The following is a 20,989-nucleotide window of genomic DNA, read 5'->3' as shown; positions in this document are numbered from 1 at the left end:
TGCAATTATATCTTGCCAAGTTCTTAGAGGTGGGACTACATCTTATTCACTTCCATTTCCTTGAAACCCAGAGGACAGAGTTATACATGTTTTTGTTAACTAGTTGATGATAAATCAATATTGATTTTATTAGCTTTAGTAGTATAGTAAAATGACCTACTTATGCAGAGATTAATTATCCAGGAACTTATACTATTCAACACCAGTAAATTGGTGAAGAGAACCCCAGAACAGTTAAGTAGATGCATTCAAATTGCCAGTTATAAAAACAGTCACGGGGATGTAAAGTACAACATAGGGAATAAAGTGAATTATACTGTAATAACGATATATGGTGTCAGATGAGTACTAAACTTACTGGGTAATCACTTCATAAGTTATATAAATAAATGTCTAATCATTGTGTTGTACACCTGAAACTACCAATGTTATATGTCAACTGCAATTGAAAAAAACAAATAATGTTATTTGTTATATGCATTAAATATCTAAAGCTCTACCTCAGAGATGAATTGCCCACAAATCCCACTTTTATTTTGAGTTAATGTTCTCTTATTTTAGGCTCAATGCAATGGCCTGGTAATCTGGTTTGCCAAGGAGAAAAAAGAAGATCAGAAAAGATTCTACTAAGGCTAGGTCCAGTAACAATAGCAAGAGGTGATGATTGGGAGAAGCAGATGAGAAACTCAAGTGCAGCAAAGTGTAGAACTCTTTACTATACATTCGTACCTCCTTAGGGCACCTGTGAATGACGGAGAAGTATAAAAGTGGATGCATATAATGATGACCAGAGCCACTAAAAATGATTTAATGACATTCAGTACATGCCTTTAAGAGGTTAAGAATGGGTATACCTTTCAAACATTTTCATTCTCAATTGTTAAAATAAGATTATGTACGTTGGTTTTCTAGAATATTTGACATACGGAACATTTTCTCCTAAATAAAATATAGGTTATCTAGGCACGGAAATAATTCAGCCTTAACTTCTACACTGGAATCCAGGTATCGACATGTTTTATGCTATATATAACCCTATATGTCCTACATATAATACCAAGGATTATAAGGCTTCAGACATTGTCAGAACCATTTCACAGCCACTCAGTAAAATCATACAATTAGCAGTTACTAAATCCTACCACTTGTCCTTTCATCTTTTGCAACTATCTTTTCTTCTGTGTCCCTGCTAGCTAGCTATTTTGCTAGGGTAGGATCTTTATGAGACCTTATTGTTAGGCATTGCTATAGTCCTCTAACTTGTCTCTGAACCTTTGATATTTTCTTCCTTCACTCTTTGGAATTTTTAAAAGATTCCCAGGTAATTCTAACGAACAGACAAGTTTGTGAACCACTACCCTAAATGCTTAGCACACCACTCATTTGACACTTGATTACACCCTACAATGGAACTAACTCCTTTAATGTCAGACATCACATGTCTGTGATTTCTGAGCATAACTGCTCTTAAAAAAATAGTTGCCTTTTAATAAATATTCAGTTAGTGAAAAGTATGGTCCCTTTCATTTTCATTTTCTCCCTCCATTTACAACTATTTGTGAATTTTTAGGTGACATTTCTTCCAGAAGACCTTCTGTATCTTACTATAAATCTCTAGCAGAGAAGTACTAATGTTTTTTTTTCTGCTCTTCTTGAGGTGACATTTGATGCTTAGGCACAGAGAGACAAAGAGGATGGGTGGGAGTGGCTCACTTAGCTTTACTTTTTTCTTTGTAGGGCAAACCTAAGGGTATCTGTCCCACGTGTGAATCTACCCTTCTTTGAAAGTCTGATTTGCAAGCAGATTGGCCTACATTTTGCACAAAGGCATTTTAAGTGTGCAGGTGTGACTGCCCGAAACAACACTTTGAACTTTTACAGAACCTTCCATCAAATGATATCAAAACAATTCAGCTTATAAAGCCTTAAAATGCTACTGGACAAAAATATACATTTTACATATAAATGGGGATTTACTGCATTAACTGTGTTGGTTTGTTTCAAGTCCTCAAACAATGGGAAATATAAGCAGGGAAAACTATTTTCTGCAAGCTATGTCTCCAAATTGTGCTATTTAATTTTGAAAATCTTCAAGGAAAGCTTATCCTTTTCTTTTAAAAATTTTACTGTATTTTAGTTACCAATTCAGAGACACTTAATTTTATGTTCAGAACCTAATATTCTTCTTCCCGCCTCAATTTGACCAAGCAGTAGCTTCTATTTGATGTTCTAAAGTAAAGAAGTTCATTGGACAAATTAAAATGGACTTAATTAGTAGAAAAGGAGCACTATAATTACCCAATTGGTTTTTAAATGAACAAAGTATGCAAAAAAAACCTGTTTGATTCTTCTGGTTATCGTTATTTAAATGTGTAACTTTGTACCATGTTTTTCAATCCTACCCCCACCCCCACCCCCCAAAAAAAAAGCCTTATAAGTCTAATCTTTTTCTGTTTTTCTCCTTCCAGCTTCTTTAACTCTTTTTTTCCACACATACATTTCTGTGAGCTCAAGACTGCTAAGGTTCAAAATGGGAACTGGGGTACATTCCTATTTTCCCATATTTTAAATCTGTTGTAAAGTAAATATTTATTATGAGCAAAATGTGTCTGAGGAATGTTTATCAGACTATGGTTTTTTATTTGGCTTTGTCCTAGCATACTAGTTTTTTGGTTTTTTTTTTTTTTTTTAAATTTTGCCCCCTTTCAATCGTTTCTTTGATGTCTTGTTTTGACCAGCTGCTGAGCTTTTCGTGGCTGTCCATTTACATCACTTTAAAAAATGGTACATACAGGAAATTTGAACAAAATGAACAGTACTTCCACATTGTTTCAAAATCAAACATGTTCCTAAGGAATCTGATTTGTGGCAGATGGAAAACAAAACTTTCCAGAGGGAGGGCTGTTAAATGAGTCTTAATTGCTTGCATATGAAAGTATAGTGACTAAGATTGTGTGCACAATTAGGAATTTAAACATGTAGACAAGAACTGGCCATGGAAATAGGCAGACATTTTTGCTGGCATAGCTGGTTTCTTAATGAACATAGACAACAGAAGGCAGTTAGTAAAGAACAATAATTTTAAGTGAAATTTAGTTGTTTTCTTTACATCATTCTTCCTTATGTCAAGATTCCAATTCTAAAGATGATGCATTTGCCTCTAAAACTCACTGATGAAAGCGTCATAGTACACTCAAGAAAAAAAAATATTCAAGAATTAGAATTTCTTTTTTAGCTCTTACTGTGCGTCAGATACTAGGCTTGGTGCTTATTCATGTCATTTAATCCTTATAATAACCCTCTGAATTAGTTTTCTTATTATCTACGTTTTATAGATGAGAACATTGAGTCTCAGAGAGTATACTGTCTAAACTCAAGTGGCTAAAAAGTGGCACAGCCAGGACTCTTTATATTAATTAAATGAATCCAAAGCTCATTCTCTTACATTATCTAACTACTTCCCTGGCAAAAGATACATACCTTTTAAAACAAAACAAAACAAAAACACAAAAACAAAACTACCACTAAGGGTGGCTATACTTTCAGCTTCAAGTCAATAATGCCTTCCTTGTGTTGGCGTGGCAAGGATAGTGGACAGGCTAGAGTTAGTTAATCTGGGGGACAGGTGTCAGGGCTGTGAACAGATATAGAGACAGAGGCCAGGGCCTGCTACAGCTCTGGTTTAAGAAGTTTGGTCAGAGCATGGGGTGGGGAGTTTGGTGGTCAGGTGGAAGCATCTAGTGAGAGTTAAGTGCCTCAGTGGCTCTGCAGGCAGCAGCTGTAGGGGCAGAGAGGTTCTACCTGACCGCTCCTGCCTTGGCGTGGGACACAGTCTAGCTCTCTGGCAGCCAGGGGTTGGGACTTCCTCCATACAATGGCTGACTTTCCAGGTGGGGAGGTTGTGTCGTGTTCTACAGTGAATTTCCACTGATCTCCAGGAATTTAAAGCTCTTGCATCCCACTGATAAATGTAAATGCCTTTTCTAGGAGACCTTAAATTTTCCTTCAGGTTCTTTCTCCTTGGGAAACCTTCATGTTCCTGGAATGGAGGTATATTCTGGTTCTAAGAGAACTTTGATGAATGCCAGAGTGTGGCTATTCATGAATAAAGTGAAAATTATGAACCTTCACATGAATTTAGAAACCCAACTCATTCACATACTGGGACCTACTTACATGTTGTCTTGGAAAGTTGACAGGCTTAAAAATAATCCCTTTTTTTAATTGTCCTGTATCCCTTAAAATAAACCTAATTAGGTAGTGACTTATTAGACCACAATCCATCTAGATTACTATTATACAAAGGCTATAGGAATGCAAATTATTCCTTGCTTCGATTCATACATGGTACCCCATATAAAACTAAGCATAAAGGGGATATCAATAACTGTGAATGGGTGAAATAACCGGGCAGTCAAGTCTTTTTGTGCCTTCAGAGGAACTGGGTTCCTACATATACGTTAATGAACAGGAGCCATCTCGCATCCCAAAGACCTTTAATATAACAAAGAACAGTTTACTCAGAAAAATATTAGCCAAAGATATAGTGTATTGAGGCCGACCCTCTGAGCTCACTGTAATCGATAATTATTTTTGGCTTACCAGAATTTATTTCCCCTTTCTAACAACACCCTAGTTTCTTTCAGGAAATTACTTGGCATCTCCATTGGACAATCCTAATAATAACACAGCCTATATCAAGTGCTTACTACGTGCCATATATTATGCTTAGTTTTTCATGTCATCTCAAAGCATTTTCACGTGTTCCCTATGAGACAATTACTGTTCATTATGCCCACTTCAAAAACAGGGGACTTGAGGATTCTGAAAGGTTAAATTAATTGTTTGAGGAGAAACATCTGTAAGTGGCAGAACTAGGACATAAATCCACATAATTCAGCCCCATAATTTAGGCTCTTACGACTACATTATGTTACGTAGCCTGGCAGAACAGCCAGATTGCCCTATTCCCCCTTTAGCCAAGACCCAAGACCCAAACTAGACCAATGAGACCCTGTCACTGGAATTTGACTCTTAAACAGGTTAACAAGGAAACTTGCAGGGATCTCACTAGATTGCTCCTATGATGAGACTTGTCTTTTAATTTGTGCCTTTCTAGCACTCTGAGGATGCACTGATTCTTATAACCTTGACCCTCCAGCCCATTAATTCTCAAAGAACTAGAAATTCTTCCAATATTCTTCACTAAATTCCATTTTGCTTAAGTGAGCAGAGTTGGTTTTTATCTTGCAACTAGAGGATCATTGCCGATACACCGTTATCTAAGAGGAGGTCACATGCAAGCCTAGTAGAGAACTGCATGGAGTTCCCAAAGAACAGGATGCTGAAGCACTGTGGGCACGCGGTCATAATTTAACAGACTCACTGTGAGATAACAATGTGACAAAATGCCAAGCTCATTTCCTTTGCTGCCCTTTTCGTTGAAATGATCAGGGTTCGGGCCCCTCTTTGAACCACTGGGTTGGGACACATTGTCCTCCTTTATCTCCAGCATTTTCTGCACTTTCCAGTGAATGGAACCTGGCTGTGAGGATGTGCAGAAATACAAATTGTACGAGGTATGCCTGAAGAGTCAAAAAGATTCCTAGAGACCATTCCCACCCCCCCACACACCACCAAACTGACTAGAATTCAGACCAAGCATGAAGCTTTAGATGAAGCTGTCACCTTCAAAATGTCACCCGAGGAAAACTATATATATGCTTATTCCATATGTTGCCATAAGTCTAAAGATTCTAAGACACTGTCTTGGAAGTGCCTTCAGAGTCCATGTAACACTTTTTTCCAGCACGTCAAAAGTCTTATCCCTGGGAGTGGATTCATTCCTAGAATTAGCCTCATCCAGGCTAATCTGACATCCTCTTTGCTGACTAGGGTTGCTAAGCATATTGAAAATAACATTTTTGGTCAAAAGTGATGTGTGATAGCAAACCAATGAGGTTTTTTTGCTGTTTTATTTGTATGGTCTGTAACTTGTCTGTAAAGCCATTTCCAAAATGCTTTCAGCAATGGCAGCAGGGCTAACAGGATGTACAGCTTGCAAAGATGACTGCTTGGAGGATCAACAATAATTGAATAACACAGTAATATCTACTGAAAGTTTTATAATGCTTTTCAATATATAAAACGCTTCTTACCTACCTTTTCATAAGAGCTAACATTTATTATTAGCAGACATTACACCCAAGGTTTTGTATGGATTAGCTAATGTAATCCCTTGGAATTAGGAGGGTGTTATTCTTCTTCTTCACCTCATTTTAACAGCAAAGACAAAAGGGCACAGAGTAAGCTGTCTAAGGTCATAAAGAGGGTGAGCAGAACAGCCAGGGACAAAGCCCAGGTCTCCTGACTTCGGACCCCTGCTCTTCCTCCTCAACGTAGGTTCTGATTTATACAGCAAACAAGCAAAAAAAAAAAAAAAAATCCTTAAAACAATTTGGATTTTCTTTTTTTTTTTTTTTCCAAAATAAAAACCTGTAGGAAGAACAAACCTAGGGCTATTTCTATTACACAGTTTTAGTGAAATAGCACAGTCATTATGAAGCACCTTAGAGACCCTCACCTGTTTCTCAATTGAGGTCCCAGTTCCACACCTATCTGTCTTTTTCTGTGTTCCTCCTTGGTGATTTGGAAAACATTACTTCTTTTACTACTTTCAGTCCTCTACTTTCTCATGCTGGCAAGTTTTCCCTGAGTTGCCGAACTGGTTCCCCAGATCCTTTCCAGTCTCTGAGCTAAACCCCAGTGTAGACAGCTTCCTCATTCTCTAGGAAAAAGATCTCATTCTGTCCCATTTCTTCCTTCTTTCCTTATTTTATCTACTCCTTTATCCATTTACTTACAAACCCTCTGTTTTCCATGTACTTAATGCTCTTTGTCATTTAACAGAACACATTTAATCTTTTTAATTCCCTGAAATTCCAAAACTCAGCGGAGGTATTTTATGCCTCATTGGGTCCTCAGAGCCTAAGCGCGGTCTTTCACATCCTGCAGACTGAATGTGAGCAAACCCAGGAGGACACCAGAAATGAACTTCCACATGTGGACAATTCAGTGTGCCATATGCAAATATCAGAAATGTAGCAGGAAAAAAGAGTCATAAGCATCTATTTGTGTTGCCATACACATAGAATACAATGAATTAGAAATATTTCCAGAGTGCCAAAAAAGAACCACTGAAAAAGAGAAAATGGAACACTAAAACGCACTGGATATTTAGACATCAGAAATATCTACTGGAAGTGCTAGAAATGGTCGTCAAGAAAATGAGAAAGATATGACGAACATCACCATTTGGTAGAAACTATGATTTCAGTGTTTTAATAGTGAGTAGCCCTGGAAGTCAGGTGAGTGTGTGGCTCAAACACTGTTTTACTCCTAACCTTCACACATACTCCATCTGCCTCACTTCTCGCAGGAAGGGGGCCCTTCCTGTTTACGTTCCTGCCCTGGGCAATCTCATGACAACAGGCACTTCAGAGGGGTCAGGGAGACAACTGTGGGAATTGAAACATGCTTGGGGAATTCTATATCCCAGGCAGGAATCCCTTTCTTAGCTCATATAACTGACTTCTTAGAGTGTCCCAAAGGGTTTCTCTATATTCACATATTTCATCCCTCTTCTTGTCCTACCCTCCATTCACAGACATTCGATAATAGATAACATAGATTCATTTTCTGCTCTCTTTTCTTTAATGAGAGAGAGAGAGAGAGAGAGAGAGAGAGAGAGAGAGAGAGAGAGAGAGAGAGAGAGGAAAATCCCCTAGGAAATAAGTTTCAAGATAGGCAGATGAGAGCAGATTGTGTATTTTTTGGTGTATATACATTTTGGTGTCAATACATTTTAAAGACGGAAGCCTAAATTCTGCCTTTGAGTCAGATATAATCCACACTTTGTCATTTGTAGTTATACATTAAATTATCATAAGGTTTAAAAGATTATGCAGGTAGCGTCGTTAGTGCATATCAAATGTCATAAAATGTTATCTTTTATTAACATAGTATTAATAATATTTCCAACTCCTTTTTTTTTTTTTTTTAAAGTGTATATTGTAAAGCATGTTTTATTTCAGGTGCTGGGTGAAAAGTAAATACAATCATTTTTGCTACAGATATTTTCAAATAAATTTGGAATAGAAAACATTCTAACACTCCCCAAAATATGCACACACAAAAATAGTATCAGGTACTTAGTGCCTAGCTGGAGGTTGTCACTAGAAGAAAGGAGTTTTAATCTAAAATAAATTCTTTTTATCCATCTAATATTCACAAATATTTATAAAATTATAATTAAAACCCAGGCACTGTTCTAGGCATGGAAATTACCAAACTTAAAGACTTAGCCCTGCTTTCAAGGAGATCAAGTGTAGTTGACAAAGGAGACATGTAAGATAAATTGTAAGCTAGCATGACTGCAAGAGTGGAGATATGTCCAGAGCACATGGAGAAAGCACAATGGAGAAGCAGTGAGCCTGCCTCAGGTCAAATTCTAAGGAAGAACAAGTTATTATAACTTTTAGGAGTTCTCCGGGTGGACAAGTCCATGCAAAGGTGAGAAAATACTCTAGGCAAATGGAATAGCAAGTGTAAAAGTAGGAGAGAGTAAGGTGTTGTTTAAACAACTAAAATTGTCTCAACTTTGCTGAAGTTATAAGCTACAACAGTGGGAGGAAGTGGTAGTGGTGGGATGAAATGAAGTTGGAAAGGATGTCAGTGTCAACATGTTACTGTGTTTCCCCAAAAATAAGACCCAGCCGGACAGTCAGCTCCAACGCGTCCCCTGGAGCAAAAATCAATACAAGACCCGCCCCTATTTTACTATAATATAAGAGTGGGTCCTATCTAACATAATATAATATAAGACCAGGTCCTACACTAACTTCCGCTCCAAAAGACGCACCAGAGCTAACTGTCCGGCCAGGTCCCACCCCTGGGGAAACACAGTATGAAGAGCCTTCCGTCCAACTCCTTTTTTAAAGCATTTTCTGAGCTAGTAAAAGAAAGGACGCTCTGTGTGAACTCCCCATTTACTCATGGAGTTAAATAATTCAGTGCAACATTTAACCAGTAAAATTTGGGAAACTAGACCCAAGGGAATTTTCACTGTCTTGCCCCAGCATAATCTTGTATTTCTGAATATGTCTAGAATATTTTTTTAAGGCATAAATGGGTGGAAAGCACTTTGTGAATAAAGGGAATGACTTAAGAATGCAACTGTTTTATGCTGTTGTTATTGTTGTTTTTTTTAATGAGACTTGGTGTTCTGTCTGAGAGGACAAAATAAAATAGTTACTAAAGCTAATATTTCCCAAATTCACTCCCACACCCATACACAAATGTGGATATGATACTTCATTTTCTTCTAGGAGAGGAGCAAGCTGGTCTAATTAAAATCTTATATGCACTTTGAGAGATAAGAGTGATGATGGCCGCCCGAGGATGACTAAGGTGATGACAGGACCACACAGATCATAACAGCACCTTGTATCCCCTTCCACTAATCGCAGAACACTTCACACTTATTGTTTGTCCTAGATGGCACTTGTTTGTTAGATGAGGGTGTGGGTGTCACTATATACACTTTCAAGAAAGATAGTGATCTTCCAGCCAATTACCATTGTACAAGCAGCACTCTCACCTACTTCATTCAGTTTTATACTATTCTCCCAAATTTGGCTGATCAAATGATGCACCTGGGAGTACCTGTGAATAATATAGATCCTGAGCCTTATCCTAGAGATTCTGTTCTGGACTGCCTGGGAATATGTCTTTCTATGTTTGTTTTCAAGCCCTTGATCAGGCAGGTCTGGGAAACAATGCCTTTTTCTAAGTCAGGTAATAGGAAAAGAATATGTTTAGATTGTCTGTTTTCATTTTAGCTATTCTGATCAATTGGAGGATAATAGAGCAGTCATGTCATTGCCTCGATAATTAATAGCTAGAGTGCTGCCCTATCCAAAGGATATTATTATTTGAAAATACAGTCAATTCTCCACTGTAGCACCCAGCTACGTATTAAACTATCATTATGCAGTATATCATCAGTAACTTTTTTTAGGTAAAAAGAGGCAGACAACTGAGACCTGAGGGATATTTACATGTTTGTCACTACATTCTATGTAAAATGGTAAAGCTATCTGCCTTTCTTAGCTACTAGTCAACAACTAAAAATGTCTTAAATTAAATCCACTACACATAATTAAAATGCATTAAATATATGCCTATTGCCCACTTAACACTTTACCATGTATTCTTTAAAATAAAAGCCTTTTTTTTACATGATCAAAATTTCCTCATAAATCATTTAAAAAGCCTTTTTATTATGGAATTTTTATACCAAAATAGCATTCACATATTATTTAGCATTTGGGTTGTTTTCAGTACTTTATGCATATACACAGTACATGCATAATGTACATTAAAATATATGAGTTATTTTCATGTCTTTTCTCATCACTCCTCAATATAATCAACTGTGAAAGTCTTCTCCACTCTCTCTGAAAAGAGTTGTGAGCCCATACTCTCATCTCTACCCTCAACACCATCACCCCAGTTCAGAGCCACGTTATCTGTAGTGTGTACTTGGTCTGTGACAGCCTCCTAATGAGGAAGGGGTTGCCTCTAGTCTTTCTTCTCTTCAGTCTGTTTTCTATATATATCACTTCCAGTGCTGTCATTCTAAAATACATACTTGCTCCTCTGCTTAGAAATGACCGATGACTGTCTATTGCCCAGAAAATAAAGTCCACCATTGTTTACACTGGCTTCTTATGCTCTTCACACTACTGCCTTCATCTATTCTTGGAGCCTCACGTTCAGTTGCTCCCATACACTTTCAACTCTCTTTGTCCTTTCCTGTTCCCAGTCCCCGGATATGGACAGGCACTCCATGCTTCCATAGCTCATTCTTGCTAGTCCACTGGTATCAGGTGATTGTCCCCTAATTACAAGAACTCCACATTCTTCAAAGCCTAGCAGGGAGCTTTTCCTAGGTAGAGCCACTTCCCCCTCCTTCAAATACATGTATTTGAATTTGCTTCACTCATGATTGTACTTAGATTGTACTTAATTATTCATGATTCCTTCTCCCCTAGATTATAAAGTCCTTGAAGTCAGTAGTGTCACTTTACTCATGTATTTATCTCCCAAATGTACCTTACTGCATGCCATATATAAGGTGCAGAGAAAAGATTTGTTCACCAAATGGATAATAATAATAACAACAAAATTATAGCAATAATGATAACTAACATTGTTGAATATACTCTAGGTGGCAATCACTGATTTAGAATTTATTGGTGAGAAAACAAAAGCTTAGCGAATTCAGGTAAATTGACCAAGATTACACAGCTAGTAAAAGAAAAACTACGTTTTCAACATTTATGGTTTGACTCACAACCTTTTAACTGTGCTGACTAAATGAATATGCAGTTCCATTTAATGATTTAAAGTTATAACAAAATACCTAGAGAAGATATTAGGCAATACATACAATTAAATTATTTTTTCACCAGATTATGACATGTTCACTGTTTTAAAACCGACTATTTTTTCAATTAATTCCTAGTTGAAAAGTCACTGTGCTTTTCAGTGTCTTTACATATTAATAGTTACAACTCTACTTATCTAAATAGAAATATAGGAAGATAAAACAAGTTAGCGGATAAGGAAGAAAAGAGACTTTTACCCTTTTAAAAGATTGTAAGTTTAATCAATAGTCATACACTATGCATTTAAGCTTTTAGTTCAACGTTTTTTCCTGGAAAGTTCTTTGCAATGAGCGGATTTTTGTAAAAGTAACCTCCTTTGGATTAAAATTTTAGAATACTCAATAGTCACTGGATTATTAAGCATAAAAAAAAAACACGAACAAATATCTCCTCAAAAAATCAATGTATAAACACTCACATGCACAATCTATATTAATTTTTTATTAAAGCTGTTAAACATAATGTGTACTCAGCATTTTGCAATCACATGCCTGAAAAGGTTACTGAGCACTCATTCTCGGCAATTATTAAAGCGTTGCCTCAATCTTTGTTCTTATTAAAAGACAGGAAAAAAAACCAAAAACTGGCTGATGACGCTTGTGCCTACTGGTGGTTCATGAGGAGGGTGAGATCTCTGTGGCAAAGACTTGGCCTTCGTCCTCCTCTTGTACACCCTCATGACACACAGTTCAGTGTCTCCTTCAGCCTTATGTATTTCTCTCACCTAGATCCCCTCTGCCTTCTTGATGTGGCTCTTGCTTTCAACTGTTATATGCTTTGTATATACTGGGGGTGTCAAAAAATGTATACATGTGACTTGTATTCAGCTTGTTATCAGTATATATTGACTATTAAAATTTTGATACAGTTTTTCCTTTTTCTTAAAATGTGTATACTTTTTTTGGCACCCTCTGTATATATCTCCACTGCATTTGTTTTTTTACACACACACACACACACACACACACACACACACACACACAGAGAGATTTAAAAGTTTATCATCCATGTCACCTACGTAAAGTTATGGTCATATCATCATTGCTACCATGAAATAGTTGCTTAGTTTCCTTTTATTCATAAGCCCAACATGTTAAATGATTAGTCCAGATAACAACAAAATAATTGTTCCAATTAAATATCTTTGTTTTTTTTTCCTCCTTGCATTTTAGGAAATGCTTTGTGCTTTAGAAGAACAATAACATACAAAGATTAAGTTTCTTTTCATTGTGTTTCGACTGACTAGTATTATTTGGTGGCTTACTTTTGAAATCCTTTACTTACCAAATGACTGAATTATCTTTACAGGGCGTTTTTTAAGGAATTATGAATATTCAGGGTAAAAAACATATGAAGTGGAGACTTACACCATTTTTTGTGTGTGTGTGTGTGTGTGACTAAAATTACTTTTGTGTTGTTTTATGCTAGTTACTGCATCATGTATGTCTCCCTCTATAGGTAAAAAGTAGGTAATTGTACTCATTTTATTGTTTGGAGAGAACTTTAATTTTCTACAGTCAAAAGCCAAAAGTCCTTTGCCTCAGACTGCCAATCTTTATTTATCTGAGGGCCTCTGGGTTATAACAAATGTATATTACCAAAATAGCACTAAATATAAAGATCTGTCCAGTGATAGCAAGGGACAATATTTTCTAATTTTCAAGTCCATATACAAAAAATGAAATATTATATCTATTGCTCAGACCTCAACATTCTTTAATATTTATTTTAGTTTCTCCAAAACATATACTTTTATGGTGGGTCTGAAGGCTACCCTAATTTGATAGATGATTTTATAGGGATATGAGAAGATCTCTGGACTCAGAAAAAAACAAAACAAAAAAAATCCTGTATTTATTCCTAGCTCTTCCTCTAAGTAGCATTTTCTCTTACGAGGTCTCAGCTTTCTCGTCTTTAAAATAGAGAAGTTTAAATAAATTTCTGACTTACATTCTTAAATGAAAATCCTCAATTTGAAAATGACTAAATAAAGGGATTAAGAATATGGAAATTAGAAACATATTGAAAACTGATATTGTGAAGACATGACAACATTTTATGAGATGGCTTTTCTTTAGTTAACACTGTTTAAAATGAAATGCTCAAAATGACTAATTGTGCCCAAAGAGACATGGCTATAATCCAAAACAGTACAAAATAGCACAATGCAGGTACGGCTTGGGCATCTCACACTCTCTGCTGCCTTCTCTTGTTTCAACACACTCCTTAGCGCTGTCATTCAGTGCCTGCTAAGGACCTGTGCAGGTGAGCCTTGCTCTAAGTAATACAGGGATTCTTAAGCATGTCCTGTCATTATTACAGTTTGAAAACAAAACCATAAATGGAATGTACCAGAAAAGCTGATATACCATCAATGTCCTCCTCCTCTACCAGTTTTTCAAATTAGCTCCAGGCACCAAAGGAAAAAAAAAAAAAAAAAAAAAAAGGCCTGGCATGGAGTAGGATTGTAGGAAGAAACACTTGGGGAATTGCTTATAACTTGCTGAGCTCTGTTCTAACTTATCTCCTTGAATTCCTGCAACAGCAAGAGAGTTAGGTACTCATATCTCCTTTCTTCAAATGAGGAGATAAAGCAAATGAGAGAGACAGGGCTTGCACTCAAGCTCCAATGGCAGACGCCATCTTTTTGTTATCACACTGAAGAACAAAATAGCTATTTAGGAATAAGGCTCTTTTATAAATGGATTTATATTTGGAAGTTTTAGTTTTTAAAACTTGTTAAATCATTTTACAGCTATGTATTTACCTCTTGAGTATGGTGACTAAAATGCTTTAACCCTAATGATATAAAATCAAACTTTCCAGGCATTAACACATGTCAAATGGAATAACCTCAAAAGGGGAAGATGTATCCTAAGGTCTAGGGAAGAAAGTTCTAGAACAGAATGTGACATATGTAGATAGTCAAAGTTCTTAACTCTTCTTTTTAAAAAATCAGAGTTGATCTATGAAAAAGTTATATTTAATATTTTTTTCTTCGAAGAGCTATGATTCAAAAGTAAGTTCTTAAATTTTGAAAATAATTCCGAACAATAGTTTATCATCCATAAACCAGAGCCACCAATGTTTATGGCTGTGGGGAGAGGAAGGGACACAGCATTCGGAACAACAGGAGGCCCCATTTTTGATAGGCACAAAGGAAGTGTTTCCATTTTGACTGCTTTTTGGGGGTGCTTCATAATTTTTACTCTTATGACCCTGCAATCTTGTTTTTTTCTTTCTTCCCTTTATTTTTTCATCTCTCTGGCCTATTCTTTCCATCACCCCCATTTCTACATAGAGAGTGGGCCCTAGAAACAAAACCAAATAAAAACAAAACAAAATAAAAAAATGATGTATTGAGTGCTTACTCCGTGAAGCACAGTGCTAAGAGGATCCCACAGGTGAACTCACTTAGTTTAGCAATAACTGTATGAAGTATGATCACCACATTTTATAATTGAGGAAATAGAGAAAGGGTGTGTAACCTGCCCAGGGCCACACAGTTATGATAGAGAACAGTTTGAATTCTAGACAGGCAGAGCACCCACACTGTACAATCCCAGGGGTACCCTGTCAGTGATGTTCCATGAAGTTGCCCTCCAGGGGCACCCTGGATCTGTGCACCCCAGCAGCATTTTGGACCAGTGACAAACTTAACATATGCTACATTGTTCCTCTTCACCCTAAACAAAATTCCTAAGAAAGCCAAGTTAATCCTAAAGGGAGCACCCAGTGACCCTTTTTAACACTCTTCTATGTCCTTCCCAGGACTACTGCAAAGATATAGCTGGGTTCCAATAAGAGGGGACAGGAAGTTGGAGATAGGTCCTGAGTACTCAGTAGCTGAAGAAAGGAAGTCACAAGCGCCCCCTTTTCTGTGTGTCTCAAGTCTTTCATCAAAGTCTCAACCACTATTATTATCATTATCAACCACGTTTTCAGAATGAACTTAGAGAGAAGAACCTTCCTCTGAGGTTGCTCTTATTCCCTCACCCCATTCCACTTTCCCATCTTGCTTTGCAATGCTTGGGTGAGGAAAACCACTTCTATTCTCTAATCAATTTCCTGTTGTGCTTTGAGATGAACACAGCTGCACTAAGCAGTTAATGACAGTTAATTAGTTTCCCTTCCGAAATAAGATAGCCCCATTATCCCTAGGCCCCAGGTCAGGAGCTTGTGGATACAAATGAAACCATATTAGCCTTAATTCCCAGATTTCAGTAACTGCTAGTTCCCTCTGGTATTGCTCCTGTACCTCAATACTATGTGAACATTTCTGGAGCTTTTATGGGGTCTCTCCCATATGTTCAAGACCAAGTCTGTGCCCTTTGAGTGCAGCTACTCTCCCTTTAATCAGTGCCAGGTGACTGCAAGGGTGGCTGGACAGCTGCCCTGACCACTGAGTACCCACTGCCTCTTGTTCAACACAGCAGTCTCTAATGGTGCCTGCAGCTGCTCCTCTGAGAGGCTGTTCCTGTGGGGCTGGCTCATATGTAACCTCAAACTACCCCAAAAGGCTTCAGGGACCAAAACGGCACTGCATTCTACTTAAACCACAATGTCAGATTCTTGCTTACTGCAAAAATTGTGGGGTGGGGTAGGGGAAAAGGTTTTCCCCTTTTCATAAGGGTCAGACCTACTTCCCCTGGGGACAAGGTTCCATGTGGTGTCCCTCACTAGCCCCAGGCACATGCTCACACAAGACGGCCTGCTCATCCCTCAACACAGTCAGGCAAGGACACAGAAACAAAGGGGTCCAGTTCTATACCCCCATCTCAGTTTAGGTTAGTTGACATTGAATTTGGGTTTCTGGAAAATAAAGCTGTTACTCAAAGAACTGTATTATACAGTAATTTCAGTTATTGTTCATCTCTTGAACAATGTCAAGAAAAACACTGATGAACCAGACATACACTGTGAAACAACAGTTGAAAATCATCACCAATGAAATCTTGAAAAATAAACATGGGAAAGAACCAATAATTTAATATTCACTGAAGCACAAGTCCCATTTGAAAAGACATTCAGGAAAAAAAAAACAACTTTAACAAGTGTTCCAGAATCAACTCTGATGTAGTAATCACTAACAAGCTGGGTTGAAAAATGCTGAGTGGACATGATGAAGTTAACTTTCATGCAAAGTGTAATCATTATAACTTGATAATGTGCTTCTCAGCATATTATGAGTTGGAGTCCAAGGGAGACACTTGAATTAAATGAAATATTGGTCTATTTTAGAGAATATGTCAATTTTCTTCTAGCAATAATTTTAGAAAACATAGACTTTCTTTTCCAGGCAATTATTTTAATGAATCAGTTGGGGTTTCAATAAATGATTAAATTAATTCAATTTGTTTTCAGGTTCAGAGAAATCAGATAATTTGTTCTGTTTTTGGTGCAGTTAAACTCATGTGCCATGTTTAAAATGGACTAATAGGATTTGGGATAATTGTATTTTTCTGCTCTGCATCCCTCACCCTTCCCTTCACTTCTCTTCCCCAACATCTAATCTTTGGATCTCATTGAACTTTTCCACATTGTATAATTACTTCTCCTCTCCCCTCCCAAACTGAATTTATTCCCAACTCTCTGGTTCCAAATCAGAACTACTGGAAGGGTGTTCCTTCCTATACATAACTGGGATAACCATCAACCAAGAAGGCACCTTTTATTCATGCTTTCACTTTCATTAAACCAAGCTACCATGTATTTACATTGTACTGATAAAATAAGCCTGGAAACATAGTCAACACTTTTACAGTAATGCTATCTCTCAAAATACAAATACTCAGCCAGAGCAATGCTAAACTCAGTGCAAACACAAATTTAAACTGTTAAAAAAATGGTATATTAGTAAAGATTTTCCAAGTAATAGCTTAAATGGACAACTCATGAGATCAATGAGAGAAATGATAACATAGAGAAGGATTAATTTCTTTAAAATTTTACAATTGCAGTATAAAATTGGCGTTAGTATTAATGTTCAATCTTGGAAGATACAGTTTCTTTCTAGTCATGAGAAGAATAAGCTCCTAGATCTGTCTTACCTGTTATGGTGGCTTTGTTGATGGACGGTTGGTTGCACATGGGTGATCTTCTGACAAAGAAAGAAAAATACAAAGCAGTAAATATGGAGTGCTTGTTGATTTGAGGACTCTCTGAGTCACTTCAGAAATGCTATATTAATTTAAAAGGCTATTTTTAAGTTAGGAGATGCAAATTAAAGGTTTTTGCAGACTAGCCAGTCAAGTTCCAAGGCATCCTTTGTACTAGAGTTCAGATCACACATGTAAAAAAAAAAAGAAAAAAAAGGTTAAATCTCATAATAATAGACTTTGGAATAAATAAAGCTGATGTAAATGTCATAGGGACATGATAGAAAAGGAAGTTCGTATTGATTGACTATATTCAATTAAGCCAGGGCTTACAGAGTAAACACAATTTGAATTTGAAAACAAAACAAAAAAAAACAGTCAATCTACAATTGGTTTCCCTAATACAGTGTTAAGAAGCTTTTACTTTTGGAATAAATTCTCATGATTGACTGCATTATCAGAAGTGAATGACTCCTTATAAACTACATTATAATTGGTGACACTACATGAACTTTTTCCTATTTTCTTATATTGAGCAACATCTCTGATACATGTGTTAGAGAGGTATATTGATGACTTGTCCGAAGAGATGCTATAGAGACTTTAGGAATACTATAAGCTATAGGTATGTAAATAGATTCTATCTTGTATTGTCTAATTTTTCACGTTTGTCAAGTTCCACAAGATGATTATAAATCCCTTGAGGTAAAAAAAAAAAAAAAAAAAATCATGCTATATGATTAACTTGTATTTCCTACAGAGTCCAACACCATGGAGCCAGTATTCAATCAGTGATTAATAAGTTATTTTGAAAAGAATATCATTTATGGAATGTCCATTACAATTTTTTGAAATATAACTTTATAAAGCTGTTACATACAATTGGAAGCTTTTCAATATAATGATTAAAAAGAAAACTGAAAAACCACATACAATCAAGGATGTCTGTAAAATTTTTGCTTTTAGGTTTGTTTGTTTGTTTTTGTATTTCGATTAGTGGCTAACTCTTAATTAGCACTTACTATCTGTCCGATACTGTGCTAAAGGAGCATATGTATTATGATGCTGTGAGGACAAGAAACCTTAAGGCAGGTTGTTCCCATTTTACCAATGAGGAAAACAAAGCTTTGGGAAGCTGAACCACTTGTTCAAAGTTAGAAAGTTGAGATCTGAACTGAAGCAGCGATTGTAGGACCTGAGCTCCACTATGCTGCCTTACTGTTAGGATGCCTTTGTGGAAGCTGGATGAACAGACACACATCTTTGCAGATGGTAGGCACTTGCAGAGCCTTGTTCAAATCTGCCTTCCTGAGATGACAAATCTCTTAGCAGGGCTGGGACAATCATAGGGAATACAGTGTGGTATTTTTAAAATTGTCACTGCCTTGGGTCCAGACAGTGTCTGGCTAGGCTCGTAAGTTTACTGGTGTCAGTTTGGGATTGAAATTTTGTTTTTGATTGAAAATGTACCAAAATTTACTCTGAATTATTTCAGTTTTTATTATGAAATAAAATGAGGGAATTTGAAACTTGATTAATGCTTCATAAAACAGAAAGGTCAATGTTTTAAACTGCTACTCTGAAATAGCTTTGGTCTATATACTGTTATCTTCTTGCTGGAAGTTTATTATTCAAATAACTTATATATTGGTTACACTTTTTTAGTTCTGGCTCTATGAAAATTTAGAGAGCACTTACTTTGTCTGGGAAAGGTATCAAATAAATGTTTTAAAGCTTTTCTATAGTTTTGGAAAACCAAGCCGTTGACTCATCACATCAATCCTACAAATGGCAATTGATCTTTCAACAAGAGATGACAAGCAGAACATATTAATTGTTTGATCCATGGTTGCAGTGATAAATCATTTAATGAAAAATGAATGAGACCTCTCTTCGGGATGAAAAATCTCAAGGGCAAAAAAGAGGAAGGTGATAAGAAACAGTGATGGGTTAATAAAAGTCGGCAATGTGCATTTGAGTACACACACTGGGTCGGGCCTCAAATGCATTCTCCCAAGATTCCTTTCTTGCAGCAAATAAAAAGGTGAATTGTACAAGGTAGTGTATGCCTTTCACAAAATCCAAGGGTGAGCTTGGAAGTGTTCCAGTGGCTCTCTGTGTGCCCAGCAGGGAACTTCTGATTCCCGCAGGGTCATCATGTGATAAGCCAGAGTCATATCAACTTTGTGATCACTGAACAGAACAGAAGTTCGCTGTATATAGACTGAATCCTACTTCTGATACACACAGAGGCTGATTTGGTTTGAATTAGTAAAGGAGGTACAAATCTGCACTGACCAAAAGAGAGACCACGGAGGCCTTTACTTAGAGTCTATCAGATAATATCGTTTGATTAGATGTCACCCTGGGCATTATATTGTAAGTCAAGATCAGACATAAAGTATGGTTTTCTATCCTCCTCTAGTTGCTCTTTTCCATTTTCATCTGTTTTGTCTCTATGAATCAATTGAAAACTTCTGTCTTGCACAGAATGGGCCTTGGGTCATCTCTTTAGAGACAGGTCACTCTACTGCCTTCACATCTGTCTCATCAACTGCTTGCCTGCCACAGGTTTAGATGTGGGTACCCAAGGGACCATGTCTGAAGGAAGTATAAAAGGAGTTATAAAGTTTCTTGTTCACTATTTAAAGACAATGCTTCAATAACATGGATCAAATTTAAGAGTAAAAAGTTTGAGAGTGATGCCAGTAATTTCATCCCTCCTGCAGGGCTGAGACTTTCCAAAGAGGAGGTGACCATATCTATGAGCAACCAAATGCCCATAACCTCAAGGGGCACTTGCGGTTGGCGTGATATAGTGTGGCCATGGGGCACAGAAGACATGTGTGGCAATGAACAAATACCTCCAAACACACCCTCGGGTCCCACATGCTGCATCACCACTTCACTCTTCTAGACAACAAGCACATGCAGAGTGAATACTCTGAGTTGGGTATTAGGCTAGGTACCGGGAATACGAATGTGAATCAGATACAACCCCTGCTCACTGGGGACTGACATTCTGAAGGAACACTCAGTTCAGACCAGGAAATAGGTAACTGAAGCCAAGAGACAAATGTGCTAAAAGACGAGTTAGGTACAGGACACAATCAGACAGAGATGGAAAGGGATGATGCCCCAAAAGAAATTGTAATTAACCTAAAGAATGACTTACAGTTGGCCCAGTAGATGAGGAGGGGAAGAAGAAGGTAAGAAACGTTCAGGCTTGGGGAACAGGACTACAAATATTCATTAGCTAGAAAACATGACACTCGACTGAAGTTTCTGGGTTCCATGTGATTATTTGGATTGTAGTATTTTTACTGATTTTTTTTTTTTCTACCATTGAGGTAGGTACATAATGGATAGAGCTATTTTTTT

General features: G+C 37.0%; 1 protein-coding gene across 9 annotated transcripts in view; it reads right to left on the bottom strand.

The window, feature by feature from the left end:
* Window positions 1–20,989, bottom strand: part of PDE4D (phosphodiesterase 4D) — a 1,269,731-nt gene that overhangs the window by 149,075 nt on the left and 1,099,667 nt on the right. For all 9 annotated transcript variants that reach the window (XM_019743390.2, XM_074328918.1, XM_019743396.2 and 6 more), the window contains one exon: window positions 17,561–17,610. In XM_019743390.2, coding sequence (XP_019598949.2) covers window positions 17,561–17,610 — 50 coding nt within the window. The remainder of the gene's footprint in view (window positions 1–17,560; window positions 17,611–20,989) is intronic.

The sequence above is a fragment of the Rhinolophus sinicus genome, linkage group LG03 (assembly GCF_036562045.2).
Source record: "Rhinolophus sinicus isolate RSC01 linkage group LG03, ASM3656204v1, whole genome shotgun sequence".
In the NCBI taxonomy this organism is placed as follows: domain Eukaryota; kingdom Metazoa; phylum Chordata; class Mammalia; order Chiroptera; family Rhinolophidae; genus Rhinolophus; species Rhinolophus sinicus.
The sequence above is the reverse complement of the archived record's forward strand: the minus strand, read 5'-3'. Positions and strand labels throughout refer to the sequence as shown.